At 48.8% G+C, this 21481-nt stretch overlaps 1 protein-coding gene across 2 annotated transcripts; it reads left to right on the forward strand.

Annotated features, from left to right (window-relative positions):
* Positions 1-1075: 1075 nt before the first annotated feature.
* STRA8 (stimulated by retinoic acid 8) lies at positions 1076-20977 on the forward strand. 2 transcript variants are annotated; one of them, XM_055347187.1, is made up of 8 exons: positions 1076-2879; positions 4972-5047; positions 5517-5601; positions 7471-7710; positions 8604-8889; positions 14071-14144; positions 17425-17536; positions 20729-20977. In XM_055347187.1, the coding sequence occupies exons 1-8, from the start codon at positions 2688-2690 to the stop codon at positions 20801-20803; spliced, it is 1140 nt and encodes a 379-aa protein (XP_055203162.1). In that variant the 5' UTR covers positions 1076-2687; the 3' UTR covers positions 20804-20977. The 2 variants fall into 2 exon arrangements, with proteins under 2 accessions (XP_055203162.1, XP_004046321.2); XM_004046273.4 differs by having other exon boundaries at positions 2682-2879; positions 7486-7512.
* The last annotated feature ends 504 nt before the right edge of the window (positions 20978-21481 follow it).

Genomic DNA, 21481 nt, shown 5'->3' on the forward strand with positions numbered 1-21481 from the left:
GCCGAGATCACGCCACTGCACTCCAACCCAGGCGACAGAGCCAGACTCCATCTCAAAACAAAAAACAAAACAAAAAAAAAGAGCTCAGTCTAACAAAGATCTACCTAAGACCCTGTCAGGGCCACAGAGAAGGAAAAAATTCCAAGTCAATCGAAATAACTTGGAAAGAATGCCTTGTGCGGATCATACATAGCACAGTGGTTCCTAGTAGTGAACAGGAGGCAGGATCTAGAGGGAAGACATTGAAAATCGCTCAAGGTCTAATTAAGAGTAACATCTCCAGCGCTTGATTCTGCCCTTAAAGCAGAGGAGGAGGGTCATCTCCCATCTTTCCTGCGGTGTGCCCCCTCCCTGAGCCAAGGGGGGGCGGGGGTGTAAGTTTCCCCCAGCTCCTGACCAGGGGGCGCCTGGGGGCAGGCAAGATGGAGGCCACGGCTCCAGGCAGCTTGGCCAGCATGCTCTGGGGCTGTCCCCGCCCCTAGGGGCGAGCAGCCCTGGCGGTTCCTAGAGGCGACTGGTGGGAAGTCTGCCCCCTATGGGGGAGGCAGAGGACTGCACTCTTGTCCAGGGCTGAAACTGTCCACACAGCCATCCAGGAATTTCAGGCTGAGCGTGTTTGGGCAGAAGGGAGGACACCCAGCACTGGCATTGGGAGAACTCCAGATTCCCTACAAGCCCAGAGGCCTTTGGTGTTAGTATCCTGAGACTGTTAGAGAACTTGAGGTCCTGGGAGGACCCTGTTATTTTTATATCTCTGTTCATCTAGAACAGTGCTTCCCAACCGCTTCCCTTTTTCTGTATGTTAACCTAAATCCCCTGGTGTCCAGACACATCTGTTGCTCCTTAATTTAAACAAGTAAAAACAACAAACAAAAAAAACCTATATTCTTCTGTTCAAAAGGTTCTCATTTTCCCTGGGCAGTTCAAAATCTTCACAGTTTCACTTTGCTTCCTATTAAAGATTAGTTGGTATCTGGAAATTGAAGACCATGAAGGCATAGGCTCTAATCTAACATAACCCTGGAGCTGGGCTTGAGGGGCCTCTGCAGATTGGTGCTGTTTTCCCTTGGAAGATACCACGGTGTAATTCCTGGTAACAGATGTGACAGAGACATGCAGGGACCAGCATGGGCAACCACAGCATCACTGTTCCCATCTTCCTGCCCTGTTCCAAAAAGCAAAACAAGGGAAAGTTGATACACTGGGGAAGACCAGATTATTGATGAGAAGTCGTTTTCTGAGCTAAAAAGTGTTTCAACATCCCACACTGCCTGATTGGGTTTACCATCTCATTGGCCTATTTTCCATACTATAGCATAGTGGGAAAGGTGTCTTCCATCTCCCTTCCTCATAACCCCTTAATGAAGATTCTGTTTCCAGCTGCTGCCAGCTAGGGTGATGCTTGACACACAAATCAAGAGTTAGCGGTGGCTCTCAAAGTGTGAAAGTATAGGAATCACCCTGGGAGCTGCACGCTGGGTTCAGATCTGATGTTTTCGAGGCAGGGCCTGGGCATGTGTATTTTCAACAGTCTCTGCAGGTGACACTAACATACCTCAAAATTAACAAACCCCTGGCAGAGGTCATGCATTGTCTCTGTATGGACTGAGCTCAGCAGGGAGTAGACCTAGCAGAAACTTCTCACTGTAATTCACCAGAAACTCCAGTACTGAGCACCTAATGGGGGCCAGGCTCTGTGTTACGCACTGAGGGTACAGAAGTGACGAAGTCACAGCCTCCCTGTCCAAAGAGCAGACAGGCTAGAGGGGAGTAGATCTCTGAGTAGTGGGGTGAGGCCTGATGGAAGGGTCTATGGCTCAGGTAAAAGGCCCTGGCCCCTGTATCTTATTAAAACAATTACATGTCAGTCCCAGAATCGCCTCTCCTAGGGAAGGGCTTCTGGCTTGTAAGCTCAGATGTAACAAAGAAGGACACAGTGATCATCTCCAGAACCCACTAGAGGCAAGATAAGGCAAAATGGGTTTCAGTTCTCTGTCGTCAGATGACTTTTGCTTGTACAGGTGGTAAAGTGAATTTTCTTATTTTCTTTTTTATGTTTTTCCTTGAGGTATATCACAGAAAAATTCACAAGTCTAAAGTGTACCCCTTGAGGGATTTTTTTTTCATATGCATACACCTGTGTAACTACTATCCACATCAAAGAGGGGGCATTCTTGAGGTAGAAAAGACCTCACAGTGGGGACAAGTACCTGTTCAGCTTTGAACAGACTAAAGTAAAGCCTGAGATCTCAGGGTACAGCTGCTCTCCTTGGCCACACGTAAAATTAACCCCTGAAATTAACAAGTGTCTGGTGAGTATCTGCAATGTGTTGGAACCTTTCGAGGTAAGTTCCAGGGCCCCTCAACTCTTAAGTCCTATATGGGTGGTTTGCAGTTTTAGGAGTTGAATTTCAAAAACAGAATTTGTGTTGACCCTATATAATCTCCATCTGCTTTTCTTAATTAGCAATTGACCAACATCACCTTCAAAGGGCTTTTGTAAACTTTTCAAATTTCTCTCACTGTAAATCTTGCCAATAACTGAATTCATGAGGGAGTGAATTTGGGGCCTTTACTTGGGAAGGGTACCTCCTTTCTGCCTGCCTCAATTTGCCTTCCTTTTCCTTTAATATTGTATTTTTATTATCTAGGGCAAAAAAAAGCATACTATTACATTACAGCTTATAATGGCAACCCCTGAAGAAAACAGCAATCCCCATGACAGAGCGACACCCCAGCTGCCAGCACAGCTGCAGGAGCTTGAGCATCGGGTGGCCCGGAGACGGCTGTCCCAGGCCCGCCACCGAGCCACCCTGGCAGCGCTCTTCAACAACCTCAGGAAGACAGTGTACTCTCAGTCTGATCTCATAGCCTCAAAGGTATGGGGACCTGGAGGAGGAGAGGGGACATCTCCACGGGGAAGGAGACGTTTTCACAGGTGGAGGGACTGTGCTGCAAGGCAGGGACTGGCCTGGAGCTGCCACTTCTGCTGGGGTAGCGACAAATGCCCTAGACAGGGTAATTTATAAACAACAGAAGTTTATTGCTCCAGATTCTGAAGCCTGTGAAGTCCAAGACAAAGGTGCCATCAGATTGGGTGTCTGGTGAGGGCATGCTCTCTGGTTCATAGACAGGGCTGTCTTGCTGTGTTCTCACATGGGGGAAAGACAAACAGGTTCCCTCAGGACTCTTTTATAAGGGCACCAATCACCTTAATCACCTTCCAAAAGCCCCCACCTCTCAATACTATCATATCGGGGATTGGGTCTCAACATACTAAATTTTGGGGGGACACAAACATTCAGACCACAGCAGGTGGACAATCATCTTTCCACCCTACGAACAAGCCCAAGATGCTGGAAATCAGTCAGCCCCTGGTTCCAAGTCTTTGCTGACCCAACAGCATCAACATGAGCTCTGGGACTGGGGAGAGCAAAACACATAGGAGTGCTCAGGGAGCTTGCAATCCACTGTATCATCATGCAGCTGCGGTTCCCTTCACCTCCTCTTTGGCCTGGCAGAACACTGTGACCCCAGCCCCCTCAAGTCTCCTTTTTAGGCACTCACCAGAATCCTTGGAATCTATAATGTCAAATCCCAGGCTACTCTGCCCCCAGCTGCTTTGGGGTCCCCCCCATGCCCACCCCACACTCTGGCCACATCTCACTGCAGCAGTTCCCTGAGCCAGGCCTGCCTCTCATGGCCTCTGTGTCTCTGCTCATGCAGTTAGCTCTGCCTTTGGGATTCTGTGCACGCTTCAAAGCTGGGCTTGGCTCACTCTGCTCAGCTGCCCTGCTCCATGGAATCTTCTGGACCCCTCCAGTTGGACTATTCCCTCCTCCTTGTACATTTTCACAGCCCTTTGCTTCTACCCCTTGTTAGTACCTACTTAATTCTATCTTGTGTTATGAGGGGTTGTTTCCATGCTTGTCTTCCCTGTCAGAGGTCAGCACCCTGAGAGCGGGGACTGTCGTATGTACTCTGTATCCCTGGGACTTAGCACACAGTTTTGCCCTTGTACATGCCCAAGGGATGCATGCAGCCCCTGACAGATATAGGTGGTCAGCCTAACAAACAACATTTAGCATTGCTCGTTTTTGAATAATCTTGCTGTTACCATTTTAGCATTGCTCGTTTTTGAATAATCTTGCTGTTACCATTTTGACTTTAATAATGTTACATAGAGGAAGGAAGGAGGGAAGAAGGAAGGAAGAGAGAGGAGGAGGGAAAGAAAAAGGAAGGAAGGAAAGGAAGGAAGGGAGGGAGGGAGGGAAGGAAGGAAAGGAAGGAAGGGAGGGAAGGAGGGAGGGAAAAAAGGAAGGAAGTTGGAAGGGAGGAAGGGAGGAAGGAAGGAGGGAAGGAGGGAGGGAAAAAAGGAAGGAAGTTGGAAGGAAGGGGGAGGGAGGGGAGCAGAAGGGAGGGGAGGGAGGGAAAGAGGGAGGGAAAAAGGGAAAGAGGGAAATTTAGAGTTCAGGTTGACAGCATTTGATAAGTTTTTAGATCATCTGGAGCGTATGCAGTTAGCAAATAAAAATAGTGGGAGAATAGGACATTTAATATTAACTAGCCCTTTGCACAGGGTTGCCACTGAGCTGAAGTCTAGCTCTGCTTTGTGCAAGCCTGGGGTTGACGTTCACGCAGAATGCACCTCTTCCATCACTCCTTATTCCACCTTCAAGCCGCCTCTGTAGTCATTTGCCTTTCTACAGCACGAGCAATTTGCTGAACAAAGCTTAACTCTTTCCAAATCCTTTGGCATTTCGGTGAGAACCCATTTCTAGGCTACAAACAAAACTTCATGCCTCCTGTGCATCAGAACAAACTTCCTATTCTTTTCACTGACAAGGTTAAGGGATGTGACTTTGCATCTGAGGGAGCGTGGCCTCAGCCCTGGGAAGGGATCCCTGGGTCCACAAAATCAGTCTCTGCAGTGAGAGGCTGGCTTTCAGCATTGTCTCTGTCTATCCTCAGTGGCAGGTTCTGAATAAGGCAAAGAGTCATATTCCAGAACTGGAGCAAACCCTGGATAATTTGCTGAAGCTGAAAGGTAATGGATCACTACTTGCCAACCCCATCTCCCTCCCTGGAGAAAACTGGATCTGTTTTTCTATTGAAAACAGAAGTTGGGTTACAATGAATCAACAAATATTTATTGAGGGCCTACTGTGTGCCAGGAACTGTGCTTGGGCCAATGTTGAGGGTCCCTGTCCTTAGTGAGCCTGCAGTCCAGCAAGACTGGCCAGAGTCACCAGGCCATGAGACTCTGATGAGTTCCCTATTGGAGTGCTGCCGAAGGCACCTGATCTCATCTTCAGAGGCCAGAGGAAAAGTGGGCTCCTGCTTGTCTAAGGCTCTCCCTTCACACCTAGAAGGAAAAACTGGACCCTGGTCTCCCTAATGCTGACCCTGGAGGGTTCAGGGTCCCACCCACAGCCCACCTGGGCCAGAAGGGTGGGAGAGACTCAACAGAGGCCTGACTTTTCTCTTTGTGTTCCTGGCCTTCAACTCCCCAATAGCATCCTTCAACCTGGAAGATGGGCATGCAAGCAGCTTAGAGGAGGTCAAGAAAGAATATGCCAGCATGTATTCTGGAAATGACAGGTAAGACACCACAAACCCCAGGAAGCTGGGGACCTGCTGTGTCCTCACAGCCATCAGTACTGTCTGGTGGCAACTCACCCTTCCTCTCCAGCCTGCAGAACCATCAGGGCTGCTGCTCGCCATTCAAAACAGCCATATGCTGGAGACCATTCCTTTCTCTTTTATTCTAGCAACATGTATCAATTTTTTCCCAATTATAAAAAGATACATGCTTATCACAGAAGATGCAGAAAATACACAAAAGCCAGAAAATATATATTGTCCCAGAACTCAAAGAAAATCAATGTTAATTTTCAAGAAAATCCATCAAGTTTTTAAAAAATGTTGCACATCATTATTCTTTAGAGAAATGAGACCATAGTGTTTACATTATATTATAGCTTTTTCTATATGTATTTTTTAAAGCCACAACTAATGGCTTTCTTGGAGGATACATATGACAATCAGGAAAATGCAAATCTCAGTCTATATTCCAAGCCTCCTAAGAAAAGCTAAATTAAACTTCAGCAACGAAAAGGAACCATGGTACACCCAGGTGTCACAAATGCTGAAAGGGGAACATTATTAATGTCACATTCATACTTTGAAGGAGAAACTGATTTGAGAAATGTACTTTTATGATCTCATGGTTTTTTGTTTTTGTTTTTGGTTTGTTTTGGTTTGTTTTTTGAGACGGAGTCTCACTCTGTCACCCAGGCTGGAGTGCAGTGGCATGATCTCAGTTCACTGCCACCTTTGCCTCCCAGGTTCAAGAACTTCTGCCTCAGACTCCCGAGTAGCTGGGATTACAGGCGCCCGCCACCACGCCTGGCTAGTTTTTGTATTTTTAGTAGAGACGGGGTTTCAACATGTTGCCCAAGCTGGTCTCAAACTCTGACCTCAAGGTATCTACCTGCCTTGGCCTCCCAAAGTGTTGGGATTACAGGTATGAGCTACCGCGCCCAGCTGAGCTTGCTTTTTTGACTCAACATGTTACCTTGGGGATTATTCCTCTAAGTATAAAGAGATCCTGGGTGCAGGTCCTGACTTTTCCAAATTACATCCTATTGTTTCATTCTCTTCAAGGTGTCTTTTGAAGAGCAGAATTTGCAAATTTTGATGAGTCCAATTTATCCTGTTTTTAATAGATTGAGCTTTTTGTTTAAACCTAAGTATGTCATTTTTTCATGCTATTGTAAATGATGCTTTTTAAAATTTCAATTTCCAACTGTTCATTGCTACTATGTAGCAATATTATTCATTTTTATATTCTGATATTGTCTTCTGCAACCTTGCTAAATTCCCTTCTTGGTTCTAATGACATGTGTGTAGATTATTTGAGATTTTTCTACACAGATAATCACACTGTCTGCAAATAAAGACAGATTTGTCTCTTCTGCTCCAATGTATATTCCTTTTTTTGCTTGCCTTACTGGACTGGCTAGAACCTCCAGAACAATTTTGAATAGAAGTAGTAAGAGTGGACAGTCTCATCTTATTCCTGATCAAGAGGGGAAACTGTCTTTTGCCATGAAGCGCGATGTTAGCGGTAGGTTTTTTGGAGATACCCTTTATCAGGTTAACAAAGCTCCTTTTTATTCCTAGTTTGCTGAGAGTTTTTATCATGCATGGATGTTGATTTTGTCAGATGCTTTTTCTGCATCTATTGAGGTTTTTCTTCTGTAGTCTGTTGATATGGTGAATTGCATTGATTGATTTTCAAATGTTGAACCAGTTCTCTTGCATTCCTAGGAAAAAGCTCATTTGGTCATGATGTGTACACCTACACACACACACATACATATACTTGCTAAAGTTGCTAAGAATTTCTTGTCCATGTTCATGAGGGATATTAATCTATAGTTATCTTGTTTCTGTTTTCTTTCCCAGCCTGCTTTCAAACAGTTTTCCTCAGAATGGTTCCTCCCCTTGGTGCCCAATTGAGGCAGTCAGGAAGGATGCTGAGGAGGAGGAAGATGAGGAAGAGGAAGATCAAGAAGAAGAGGAGGAGGAAGAAGAAGAAGAGGAGGAGGAGGAAGAGGAGGAGGAGGAGGAGGAGGAGGAAGAGGAGAAAAAAGTGATCTTATACTCCCCAGGAACTTTGTCGCCTGACCTCATGGAATTTGAACGGTGTGAACAGTTGGGTGGGTGGGGTGGCTTTGTGCACCCATGGAGCTCCCTCCCATGGGGAAGGGGACAGAGGCTCTGGCTGGGGTATGCTGCAGCTGTGTGCCCCAGCTGGAGCGCATGGTTCAGACTAGGCCCTGAATCACGAAATCTCCAGGATTTTCATATGGGAGGGGCTGAGGGACAGGACTGGCAGAGAGGCTAGAAAAATAGTCTCAAAGCTACATTAGCATAGCACATACACTCATACAGTGTTTTTACTTAGACTGGGTGTTTATTTGGGGTGCCTTGTGGGGGGCACAACTGATGGTGATTATGAGGGCTAACCCCTCTCTCCCCCAAAACACATAACCCCACAAGTCCGGACTGCTCTTACAGTAGGAAAGATGGCGAGTGGCTGGCTCAGACGTCCCTTGCCACTGCCTCCTCCATAGACTCAAAGCCCCTCAGCAGCCATGTTGGCTTCCAGAGGAGTTGGCTCAATAGCAGGAGGCTCTCTCCACAGCCGAGCCTGACTTTCGGGCTGCAGGTTAAAGTTGGAGTCCTATCATGCCAGCACATTCATGGGCTCAGAATTTTCAAGAATATTCCCTTAGGATGAGAGCTGAGGCAGCTACGCCTCTTATCTGCTTCTGTCTAACACAGAAGGCTTCATGGGGCAGGGACTGGGAGAACTTGGGGAGGGGCCCCAAAGCCCAAGTCTATGTCCTTCATGGCCCCCAGGAAGGCTGCTGCTCTCCAAGGGCCAGGGGCGTGCAGAGTCAGAGAAGTCTCAGCCCTGGTGAGCCGTGGCGCCATGGCCGGGCCTGCGTGCTGGGGTCCACACCATGAACCGAATCCCGAATCGCTTCGAGAGGGAGCTTTAGGGGTGCGAGACGGCGCCGCTTCTGTTCCAGGTATCTCAACTTTTACAAACAGACGATGGACCTTCTGACTGGCAGCGGGATCATTACCCCGCAGGAGGCGGCGCTGCCCATCGTCTCCGCGGCCATCTCCCACCTGTGGCAGAACCTCTCGGAGGAGAGGAAGGCCAGCCTCCGGCAGGCCTGGGCGCAGAAGCACCGCGGCCCTGCGACCCTGGCGGAGGCCTGCCGAGAGCCGGCCTGTGCTGAGGGCAGCGTGAAGGACAGCGGCGTGGACAGCCAGGGGGCCAGCTGCTCGCTGGTCTCCACGCCCGAGGAGGTGAGCAGGCCCACCGGGGTGGCGTGGATGGGGCACGGGAACCACCCTCGCCCTCGCCTGGGGACACCAGGGCTTTGCATTTAGCAGGTTGGAGGTGCAGTTTGCCTTCTGGCTCCCAAGGTCGGTTTCTGATTTTCTTTTTTCTTTCATTTTTTTTTTTTTTTTTGAGACGGAGTCTCGCTCTGTCGCCCAGGCTGGAGTGCAGTGGCGCGATCTCGGCTCACTGCAAGCTCTGCCTCCCGGGTTCACCTCATTCTCCTGCCTCAGCCTCCCGAGTAGCCGGGACTACAGGCGCCCGCCACCACGCCCGGCTAATTTTTTTGTATTTTTAGTAGAGACGGGGTTTCACCGTGTTAGCCAGGATGGTCTCGATCTCCTTACCTCGTGATCCGCCCGCCTCGGCCTTCCGAAGTGCTGGGATTACAGGCGTGAGCCACCGCGTCCGGCCGGTTTCTGATTTTCTAATCCCTGGGGTCACGGAACAGTATTTGTTTTTCTGCGGTTAGTTTCCTGGCCTTTCCCTGGGGATGGCAGAAGACAAGTCTTGAGAGGTTGTCTCAGTTGGGATTCTTTGGGCTGCCAGGGCCTGGATTATTAAACCACGAAGAAATGCACTCCTCACACCCAGGGAGGTCCGAGGCAGGCGGAGGAGCTCACCATGTCCGCGTGGATTCAGGCCTCTCTTGGCTCTGCTCAGTTTCTTATCTTTCCCTGCCCTCCCCACCTCCCCCGGCTCCTGTGGCTATGGAATGGCAGCTAGAGCAATCGAACTGTCATTCTTCCTACTCTACATCAGGTTAGACAAAGATTTCCCACGAAAGCTCTTTCTTAAGAGTTAAGGAAGAACTTTTCCGGAACCGCTCCTCCCCTCTCATTGGTTGGAACTGGCCAAATTGCCAGCCTGCTGAGCCAATGACTGGCCATAGAGAGGATCACACTTGGACGAATCAGGTCCAGCCCTTGAAAGGCCGTCAGTTCCCACCCCAAAGAGCACTGGGACCGCTCTGTGAAGGGGGGGTTACCACAACTGCTACTGTAAATGCATTTCTCAGCTTTCAGAACGCTAGTCAGAATGGCCGTGGCCATAGTCTGCAAAGCAGAGCATCAGGTAGCATTTGAGGTCGCCCTGCACGGAGATAGAAGTGGGCCCACAGCTGTTCTTCCAGTATGAGGACGGCCTCAGAACACTGCTCTACCACACGGCCCACGCTCGCTCCTCTAGCCCAGGCGCAGCCGATTCGCATCCTGCACATGCCCTGTGCTTCGTGGACATTTAGCATCCATGGCTTCCGCCTGATACAGGCCACCCCCTTGCCCTGACTTTGCAAATGCTCCTCAGTCGGGGCGCCTTTGAGGAGACGACATGCTAGTTTCCCAGAGTCTCTCTGTGGAGCCTTAGGGCCAGAGAGCGTCCGATTGTCTCTGACCCTGGAGTTACAGCCCTGGAATGCCTCCGTTTTTTAGAACGTTCCTCAGCTATCAGGCCCAAGCCTGGAGAACGACAGAGATGTCACCCATTCCTGTCCTTCCAGTTTGCAGGCCTAATCAGCGGCGTGACTTGCCCAGAACTCCCAGCTCCTGCTTCAGTGACCATGTCTCTCTCATCACACGTTTTTTCACATTACTCTGCCCTTTGGTCACCTGTTGATGGTCAACCCTCCATTATCTCCCCTGATGCTTCTCAACTGAATCACCTGTGGAGTTTTTTTTAAAAGTCAGGTGCCTGGCTGGGCACAGTGGCTCACACCTGTAATCCCAGCACTTGGGGAGGCCGAGCAAGGTGGGAGCAATGCTTGAGCCCAGGAGTTTGAGACCAGCCTGGGCAACACAGTGAGACTGGGTCTCTACTAAAAACTAAAAAATTAAAAAGGTGTGGTGGTGGTACACCTGTAGTCCCAGGTACTCAGGAGGCTGAGGCAGGAGGATCCTTTGAGCCCAGGAGGTCAAGGCTGCAGTGAGCTATGATCGTGTCACTGCACTCCAGCCTGGCAACACAGCAAGACTCTATCTAAAAAAACAAAAACAAAAACAAAAACAAAAAACAAAAAACAAAAAACAAAAAAAACAAAAAAAAAACTCAGGGGCCGGGCTGCTATCCCAGACACACTGAATCAGAGCCTCTGAGGGTGGGGCCTCAGGAACTGCATTTTTAACAAGCTTCCCTCGTGGCTAGTGCAGTGGGTCCTATTGGAGGGAACTCCCAGTGCAGATGTTCAATGGCCTACCAGCTACTGCCTTGGTCCTTTCCCCGACCCCCGAACATGGGTCCACCAGACTGTGGCTTCTGATCTGGTTTTCCTCTGATGTTGGGTCCACCATGAGAAGACGTGTGTTCTGTTCCATGATGGCTCAAAAAGAGCCACATGATTAGGACCTCATACCCAAGGCTTGTATGAAAGGGCAGCCAAACAGATGTGTTTACAGCCCCAAAGTGCCAAGCCCTGGAGTCTCACATGAAGAAAACGAAAGGAAAATACAGTCATGGGCTACGTAAAGATGTTTTGGGCAACAACAGACCACATATACAATGGTGGTCACATAAGATGATAATGGAGCATATATGGAAACCTGATATATGGCACTCGATATTGGCATTGCACATCAAGTAGGGTAAATAATTGATATTCAGTAATGGAACTTGGATTTTTGGTTTTCCACATGAAAAAATATATATAAATAAATATATGGGCTGGGCGTGGTGACGCCAGTCTGTAATTCCAGCACTTTGGGAGGCCAAGGTGGGTGGATCATCTAAGGTCAGGAGTTCAAGACCAGCCTGGCCAAAATGGTGAAACACCATCTTTACTAAAAATACAAAAATTAGCTGGGCGTGGTGGCGAGTGCCTGTAACCCCAGCTACTCTGGAGGCTGAGGCAGGAGAATCGCTTGAACCTGGGAGGTGGAGGTTGCAGTGAGCTGAGATCACACCATTGCACTCCAGCCTGGGTGACAAGAGTAAAACTCTGTCTCAAAAAAGAAAAGATAAATATATGTATATATGCCATCTAGGTTTGCATAAATACACTCTGTGATGTTCACATGACAAAGTTGCCTAAGGACACATTTCTCAGAACTTATCCCCATCAGTAAGTGATGCATGACAGTATCTACCAAATGCCTGAGCAATTCTGCCAAATTTGACTGTGCCAGCATGAACGCTTCCCCAGGAAGAACACATCCAAAGAGAAAATAACCAGAATCTAATGTCTCCAAATCATGGAAACAGCTTTTCTGGGTTTTTCAGGGAGGCCTATGGGCTGATGTTTGTTGGGTATTAAGGGAAGCTGGCAGCAGATTCCCTCAGCTGTGGCCAAAAGCAGGGCTCTGCCTGCACTGCTGTGCCCAGGTTTAGGCCAGGCCAGGGCTGGGCGATAAGGTAGGCAGAACAGAGAACTCCCATGCCCGAGGCAGGGACAAAGCCACAGTTACTCCTGCTGAGCAGTGACACCACTGCAGCCCCTGTTCCACCCGGAGAGGTTCTGCTGCAGAACTGTTGTGTTAGAGGCCAGCAGCACGGTCAGATGGGCCCAGGAGGCTCTGGACTGCTCCATTTCAGTTCAGACATGAGCTTCCCTGTGAGTGTGGTGGCACTCTGGAAAGGCTGCGGAGCCTGGTCTGGGGTCCCCTCTCAGGCTGGCTTGTGAGGGGGATTTGCACAGGTGAGCACAATGTGTGGCCTGCGACTTTGGTGGGCTGATTGCTTAAGGACAGGGATTTCAGTTCTGGGTCCCTGTTTCAGGCCTGCCAGGGAGCAACATGTAGCTGATAGGCTTCAGAGCTGATGGACACTGAAGCACAGGTCTTTCTGTGGCCCCTTTCCAGATCCTCTTTGAAATGACCACAGAGATATCAAGTAGAAGGACAACAGAAAATGTCCGGAAAACTAAGAGAGGGGCCAGAGTCCCAAGGGATTCAGTTCCAGGAAGTCAATTGAAGGAAGACAGAAAGGGCAGACACCAATCCTCTTGGAAGAGCTGTGTGTTGCAGGAAGGGAAGAGGAGAGGAGAGACCCTGGCGGAACCTGCCAGTACCTGCCAACTCAGGGTCAGAGAACTTCCTCTCCTCTCCTAGGCGTGATTGCCAGTGCAAAGGGGATGTCAGTTAAAGTAAAGCATGCCCAGTTCAATTTTTAATACAAAAACGTCCCATGCATGATTCAAAACATTCTTATACTAAAAATTATTCATTCTTTATCTGAAATTCAAAATGTAACTAGGCATCCTGTATTTGTATTTGCTAAATCTGGCAGTCGTGTAAGTGTAAATCATGTTTCTGTAACATATTTAATATTCTCTAACACATTAGGGGGAAGCAGGATGAAAAACTGTCTAAATAGCAAGATTCCAAATTGGAAATATATATTATAGACCTAGGGAAGTGACTGGAGAAAATTAGATCAATGTGTCAACAATGGATATCTGGGTGGGATTGTTTCTCAGTAATTCTTATTTTCTTGATCTGTTTCTATTTTCCAAAATTTCCACAATGAACATGTATGTCTCTTATAAAGCAGATAATGTTCAATTATGTGCCAGGTATGTCTGTTATAAAGTGGATAATGTTCAAATGTAACTAGATACTTCACATACATTATCTTACTTAATTCTTGGAATAGCCCTATGAGTAGACACTAATGTGATTCCTGTTTTGTAGAGGAGGATTTGTGAAATGAAGTAACTTGTCCCAGGTCACACAGCTAGCAGGGGACACAGGCCTGGGAGTTGGCCTGCCTGCAGCCTAACCCAGAGCCTTCCTGACCCTCTGGATTCAGCTGCCCTGGCATGAGACTGCTAGACTGGGGACCCTGGGCTCCAATAATCTGTGCGCCTTGGGAAGTTTTGATGAGGTTTTTCTCAGTGGTAAACTGAGGCTCTGGTAATTGCATCTCACACCTGAGCTCCCACCTTCTTCGGCAAGAGGAATCACAATCCCCATTTCTTCCTGTCCCTCACAGCCACCTCCAGGGTTGGCAGTTTGTCCTGGGCACTCTAGAGTTTAGCATTCACCCCCTAGGAAGAACAGCAAGCAGAGCCCCTGGGTGTGGGCCCCAGCTCTGACATGCATGCCCTCTGGGGTATGTGTAAAGAGAGAGACTTTCCACTCATCTCTCCCCAGCAGCCCAGGGCAAGCATGAAATTGTCAAGTTATTTCCAACACATGAAGTGTTGTGCTTTCTTTCAGATCCTTTTTGAGGATGCCTTTGATGTGGCAAGCTTCCTGGACAAAAGTGAGGTTCCAAGTACATCTAGCTCCAGGTGAGGAAGAGGGTGTGAGATAGCATGTGCCCCTGTGTGGGTGGATGTGAGATTGTGTGTGCGCAGGTGTGTATGTGTGAGTTTGCATGTGCATGAATGTGGTAAGTCAGAGACAGAGACAGAGACAGAGAGAGGAGAAAGAGAGAGAGAGAGAGAGAGTGTGTGTGTGTGTGTGTGTGTGTGTGCGTGTGTGCACCCCTGCTGGGGTGTTCAGGGGCTTCTCCTCTGCAGTCCCTAGATGGGTGTTGTATTAGTCCATTCTCACACTGCTACAAAGAACTACCTAAGACTGGGTAATTTATAAAGAAAAGAGGTTTAAGTGACTCACAGTTCCACAGGCTGTAAAAGAGGCATGGCTGGGGAAACTTACAATCATGGTGGAAGGCAAAGGGGAAACCTGTATATCCTCACATGGCGACAGGAGAGAGAGTGAAGGGGGAAGTGCTACACACTTTTCAAACAACCAGATCTTGTGAGAACTCTTGTCATGAGAACAGCAAGGGGGACATCCACCTCCATGATTCAATCACACACCCCCTCACCAGGCCCCTCCTTCAACACATGGGGATTATAATTCAACAGGAGATTTGGGTGGGGACACAGAGCCAAATCAGATCTGGTGCCTAATTCAGTGGGTATTCTTGGGGATCCACCTTTTTTCTGTGATTGGAAGTGAGCTGGTCCTAGGATTGTGTCATTGCCCTGGGGATGACATTATCTGTGGCATCTTCAGAGTAGAAAATTCTTCCATCCTGGCGCAGGGCTGGGACATACCAGGTTATCAGCTGTAGGTTGTGGAAACTCATCTGTTCACTTTGCACCCCATTCCCAGTGTGTGTTAGTCCTGCTAACCTCCACTGAGGGCTGCTGTATCCCTGCCTTAAGTCCATTATATACTAAATGCCATAGGCTGGATGGCTTATAAACAACAGAAATGTATTTCTCACAGTTCTGGAGGTCGGGGAGTCTACGATCAAGGTGCCAGCAGAGTCAGAGCCTCGGTTTTTCACAGACGGCACCTTCTGGATAAAATTCACATGGTGTAGGGGCAAGGAATCTCTCTGGAACCTGTTTCTTTAAAAAAAAAATTTTTTTTCTAAGACAGAGTCTCACTCTGTCACCCAGGCTGGAGTGCAGTGGTGTGATCTTGGCTCACTGCAACCTCCGCCTCCTGGGTTCAAGTGATTCTCCTGCCTCAGCCTGCCGAGTGGCTGGGATTACAGGTGCATGCCACTATGCTCAGCTAATTTTTGTATTTTTAGCAGAGACAGGGTTTTGCCATGTTGGCCAGGCTGGTCTCGAACCCCTGACCTCAGATGATCCACCCACCTCGGCTCCCAAAGTGCTAGGATTACAGGTGTGAGCCACAGCGCCTGGCTCTGGGTCCTGTTTTATAAGGGCACTAATCCCATCATGAGGGGCCCATCTTCATGCCCTAGTCTATGATCTCCCAGAGTCCCCCACCTCCTAACACCATCACCTTGGGGATTAGGCTTCAGCATATGAATTTCGGAAGAACACAATCCATCAGTCTGTAGCACCCAGGGCAGCTTGCGGGCAGGTTCTTCCAGCTGACCTGGAAGGAGAAGGAGGGTAGGGGGCTCTGGGGCACAGAGAATAAGGGCCAACTTGCAAATGGGCATGGGCCCTGAGTTTAGGGGACTCTCTGAGTTCTGTAAAGGGGGGTTGCTGCTTTTCATGGTGCTGATGGGAACGGATATGGAAGGAGGGGAGAAAAGGATAGCTGACCCCACGAAGTGGGAAGACACAAAATAGGCTGTGAAAAGATTTTAAAACAAGAAGCAGCTTGACTAACAATGTCCCAAAGGTGTGTTTTCTGAGAGAAATCCTTTAGGACTGAAATTCCCTTGCTGCTTTGCTTGAAAAACCTGTGGTCTTAGGGCCTGAAGGCACAGGTTCTTCAGATACCTGCGCTGCTATCATGGCTAAAAAGAATCCTGGACATTTATTTTTCTGCTTTAAAGGGGGTGAGAGGGACATATCCTTGTGATCCCAATGAATATCTCATTGTCCTCTCAAGGGGAGCCTGGCCTATGGGTGCCTGTGAGGCCTTGGGGCCACAGCTGTCCCTAGTAACCCAGCTGGCCTTTCAGCAGAGCTTCAGGGAAACCACACATCAACATTTTCCCTCCATTCTCCCTGTTCCACCCAGGCCTAGATGGACTTGGGGAGAAGTGGGATTGTCAGAGGAGGGCTTTGTCCTCTCCAAATCGACCTTACAGAGTGACTCAAGCGCTTCTCAGCTGTGAGTGGAGTTTCATTTTGCTGCAATTGGCTGGAAGAGACATTCCTGTTTCTGTGCTGAGCTTGGACTGCAAAGACAACCATCGAGAAGCTGCCAGCCTGTCCTTGCCAGGCAATATTCAGAACTCCCTGCCCTGCTGATGGAACAGAAAAACAACCTATTAAAAATGTTCCACTTTCCCTAGAAAAGTCAGGGGTTGCTGCCAGAGGGTTCCTCAGCTGACTGCGGTGCCTCATCCCGGGAGGAAGTGAGGGCTGCCTACTGACTCACAGTGAGTGAGTGCCAGCTGTCCTGCAGACACACAGCCTCTGTGCTCTAAGAAGCCCTTTGAAGCAGGGTCCACATTGCAGGGCCTGGCTCTTAGCGGGCATTCCTAAATGTTGCATGAGCCCCTGCCACCTTTCCTAAACGCTGAGCTAACTCATCATCTTCTGAGGCCCTGCAATAACAGTTGCTGTCAGCTTTTGAAGGATTTTCACGTCTGCTTCCAAACTGTGCTGCTTATGGTGACATAAGCTCGAGTCACACAGGGCTTCTCCCCTTGTCCCAGGCAGGCAGGAGGAAAAGAGCCTGCACAACAGGTCTCCTTTCTGCACCAGGGCTTGAGTTCCACGTTAGACCCACTGAGCAGTGGCAACTCAGCAAACTGTACTCAAGATGTGCGGCGTGCTCCAGAGCTGCCTCAGCAGCCACAGTGGAACCAGAACTGTGGGGGCATTCTGCAGAAGATTGAGGGATAGAGGAACTCTTGTTCCCTTGTTCCAGTGGCCACAGCTCAGAACACTAAATTAGGGCACAGGAGCCAGTCTCACCACAGTCTCGATTTTCCAGGGGATTCCAGACATGACATGTGAGCAGAGGTAACACAAACCTTTCAAGGAGAGGTCTGGGCTGTCTGAGAATTTACAAGTGCTTGGTTCATACTGTAACCCAAATCTTTCAGGGGAGGGGGAAGCAGAGTTGAAAGATCAGGATCCTGAATATTTCTTGTCTTTTCTTCCTTTCTGTTGTCAGTTCAGTGCTTGCCAGCTGCAACCCAGAAAACCCAGAGGAGAAGTTTCAGCTCTATATGCAGATCATCAACTTTTTTAAAGGCCTTAGCTGTGCAAACACTCAAGTAAAGCAGGTAGGACAGAGTAGAGGGCCTTGGTACCTCTGCCCACCTTGCTTAGATAGCAAAAAGGGCTCTTAAGGGCAGCCCTAACCAGAACTTACCCCAATCATACCATGAGGAGCCACTGAGCAGGGACACTCTTCATTCTCTCTGGCTTGCTCCATGGATGGTCACCTTCAGCCTGATGCATCCTGTAGAATGAATGGAAGATAGCCAGGGAAACAGGAAAGACAGAGAGGTGTCCTCTAGGGCAGGGGTCCCCAACTCCTAGGCCACAGACCAGTACAGATCTATGGCCTGCTAGGAACATAGCTGCACAGCAGAGGGTGAGCATGACAGCCTGAGCTTTGCCTGCTGTCAGATCAGTGGCAGCGTTAGATTCTCATAGGCGCGCAGACCCTATTATGAACTGCTCATGCAAGGGGTCTAGGTTGCTCTCTCCTTATGAGAATCTGACTAATGCCTGATGATCTGAGGTGGAAGAGTTTCATCCTGAAACCACCCTTGCCCCCCAGGTCTGTGGGAAAATTGTCTTCCGTGAAACTGGTCCCTGGTGCCATAAAGGTTGGGAACCACTGCTCTAAGGCAGACCTTGACTGGGAGCCCTTTGAAGCAGGAACCCGATCCCAGGGGCCTGACTCTCAGCAGGCATTCATAAATGTTGTGTGAACCTTTGACACCTTCCCAAAACGCTGGGCTATTTCATCATCTTCTACAGTCTTCATCACCTTCGGTAATATTTGCTGTCAGCTTTTGAAGGATATTAATGTCTGCTTCCAAATTGTTCCACTTACAGTGATATGAGCAGTGGGACTCTTGGTTAGGAGGGCCATTCCTGGAAGCTTTTGTCAGAGAAAAGGGGTTATACCTGAGCCACAAGGGGACAGGTCCTTTCAGATTCATAGCCATGGATTTTTCTTTACTAATTTAGCAATAATACAACTGTTTATTTAAAAGGTAAGTTATAATAATAGCAAATGTTTGTCTAAAAATAGTCAAGACACCTGTTCAATAGGCTAAGGTATAACTTGCCCTTTTCCAACTAAGTCTTCATTTCCTTCTGCTAGGACCACAGCGAATCCTTACGTGGAGCCCTTCCTTGCAGTTTGCTCTCCCCTTCCCACCAATCCTTGGGTGACTGTCCCCTGGACCACTTGTCCCCTCTTTCTCTCAGATACAGTTAAATTAGCCCACTTTATCAAGACTTTGAGAATAGACGAAAAGGACAATCTTTGCTTCCCCTCCTTCTCCACATATGGCAGAAAAGATAACAAGCAGGGATTCTAGTATCCATACAAAGCAAAGGTATGGCCGGGTGCAGTGGCTCACGCCTGGAATCCCAGCACTTTGGGAGGCTGAGGTGGGCAGATCACTTGATCCCAGGATTTCAAGACCAGTCTGGACAACATGGCAAAGCCTCACCACTACAAAAAATATAAAAATTAGCTGGATGTGGTGGTACATGCCTGTAGTCCCAGCTACTCAGGAGGCTGAGTTGGGAGGATTGTTTGAGCCTACAAAGCAGAGGTTACAGTGAGCTGAGATCACGCCACTATACTCCAGCCTGGGCAACAGAGTGAGACTCTCTCCAGACAACAACAACAACAGAACAAAGCAAAGATGCCAAACTTCAGCACTCCTAGATTCCCGATGCCTCAGTGTTGCAAGAGCGGGCCCCAGAAATCTGCATTTGGAATGAGCTGTCCAAGTGGCTCTGGGGCAGGAGGACTCAGGCTTTGATAGACTCTGGTGTAAACAGAAAAGTTGCATTCTCCTCCCAACCTCTGCCACTGTCTTCCTGCTGAACAAGGGGCCCACATGATTTGCCTGGAGACTGTGGTCCCACCTCCCTGACACTCTTGATCCCTATTTCCCTGCCCCTATCAGGAGAGCATGGTGAGTGGGAACTGCTTCTCCAGGACAGGAAAGGCTCAGTTTGTGGAGGTCGTCCCCACTATGAGGATATCACCCTTGGGACCAGGTCCCACATTCATTAGATGGTTGACTGGGGTCAGGGATGCCACCTGGTTCCATGGGGATCAACCCTGATCTGCAGGGCTGACAAGTTACAGGGGTCATTTTCTGCTGGGATGGAGACAGACAGAAGGAGCAAAGCCTCAGGAACATATTTTTAGAGGAAGAAGTCATGGAGGGTCCTGAGGTGTTGGCTGGGATCACTGTTTACAGTGTCCCTTTAGGGACTGAGAAACCCTTGCTAAGCAAACAGTGCTGCTGCTTTTTTTTTTCACCCAGGCTGATGTGTAGTCATGGTGTGATCTTGGATCACTGCAACCTCTGCCTCCCAGGTTCAAGTGATTCTCATGCCATGGCCTCCCGAGTAGCTGGGATTACAGGCGCACACCACCACGCCCAGCTAATTTTTTTGTATTTTTAGTAGAGACAGGGTTTCGCCATGTTGGCCAGGCTGGTCTCGAACTCCTAACCTCAGGTGATCCGCCTGCCTTGGCCTCCCAAAGTGCTGGGATTACAGGCATTGAGCCATCATGACCAGCTGCAGTGCTGCTGCTTAAAAAAAATATCATCTCCTAATAGGTAACCCATATACATGGCATAAAATTTACAAGTTACCAAAAGATATACAATGGACACTTAGTCTCTCTCTCTTCCTTGCTTCCTACCCCATACCCTCCCCCAGAGGCAACTACAGTGACCAGTTTCTTGTACACTCATCCAAAGATATTCTACAGATATTATATATTCTTTCAAACACAAATAGTAGTAGCCTACGGTACACATTGCTTTGCACTTTGCCCTTTGTAAATAGTGTATCCCACAGAAAGCACGCTGTCTCATTATTTTTGTTGGAAATGAGCTGCATGGTGTTTCATTGGTGGGAGCACCGTGGTGCAGTGCACCGTCTTCTGTTGATGAGCATTTGGATAAAGCCTTATGAGGTCCTCTGTCTCTCTTGTGGGACCCTGGAAATCCCCAGGATAAAAAAGAAGCCAGTTCTGCTGTGTCCTTTCTGGAGGTCATAGAGTGCTGAGTTGAGTGAAATGGAAATGGGACCTTCCCCCTTAGAGACCTTGCTTTCTGGCCCAAGCTGGAGGTGAAAATGCAGCGGAAGAGATGTAGGATAGAGTCTGGGGGCTGGGCACACCAGAGATGCAGGAGCCTTCCTATCTGCCTAGGGCCCAAGACCCACAGATAAAAAGTGACCTTCTTCCACCCTGTGTCTTGCAGGAAGCATCCTTTCCCGTTGATGAAGAGATGATCATGTTGCAGTGCACAGAGACCTTTGACGATGAAGATTTGTAATGCAGAAGAGGAGCTGCGAGGGGAGGGACTGAATGAGGTGGGCAGTTCCCAAGGTTGAATGCTGGCAGCTAAGGTTGCACCTGCCTTGGCCTCCAGGACTCTTTGGAGTGGGTTGTTCCAGAAGCATTTTGATGATTTTAGTTTCTGATTATTATAAAGTATAAGAGAAGCATGGCCTCGTGTTGGTCTTTAGGGACTGTTTGGCACAAAGGGCTGGCCTGCTGCTCTTGTGCTCCTATTAAGGGGGTAGAAAGTACAGCTGGGGCCCAGGCTATGGGCCTTTCAAGGAGGACAGGCAGGATCTGTCCTCGGAGGTGACATAACACCAGGTACTTTCAGCATGTCCTGGGCACAGGGCATTGCCCTGATGGGTTCTAGAGAGTTCCAGAGCCCACCTGCTCATCCTGCACACTCTGAGAGCCAGGGGCAGTGCTGACCTCAACCCTGTGCCACAGGACAGCTGGGTGGAACCAGATTCATCTGCTGCTCCTGGTAATAAAGTCACCTGAACAGGAGCTACAGTGAGGTCCCGGGGTTCCGAGGGCTTTCTGGTGAGGCTTCTGGGCAAAGGGTGCATACGTGTACCTGGGCTTGGACACTGGGGGTGAGGGTGAATTTTACGTGTCAACCTGGCTAGTCTGTGATACCCAGGAATTTGGTCAAACATTATTTTAGATG

This window comes from Gorilla gorilla, chromosome 6, assembly GCF_029281585.2.
Source record: "Gorilla gorilla gorilla isolate KB3781 chromosome 6, NHGRI_mGorGor1-v2.1_pri, whole genome shotgun sequence".
NCBI classification, from domain to species: domain Eukaryota; kingdom Metazoa; phylum Chordata; class Mammalia; order Primates; family Hominidae; genus Gorilla; species Gorilla gorilla.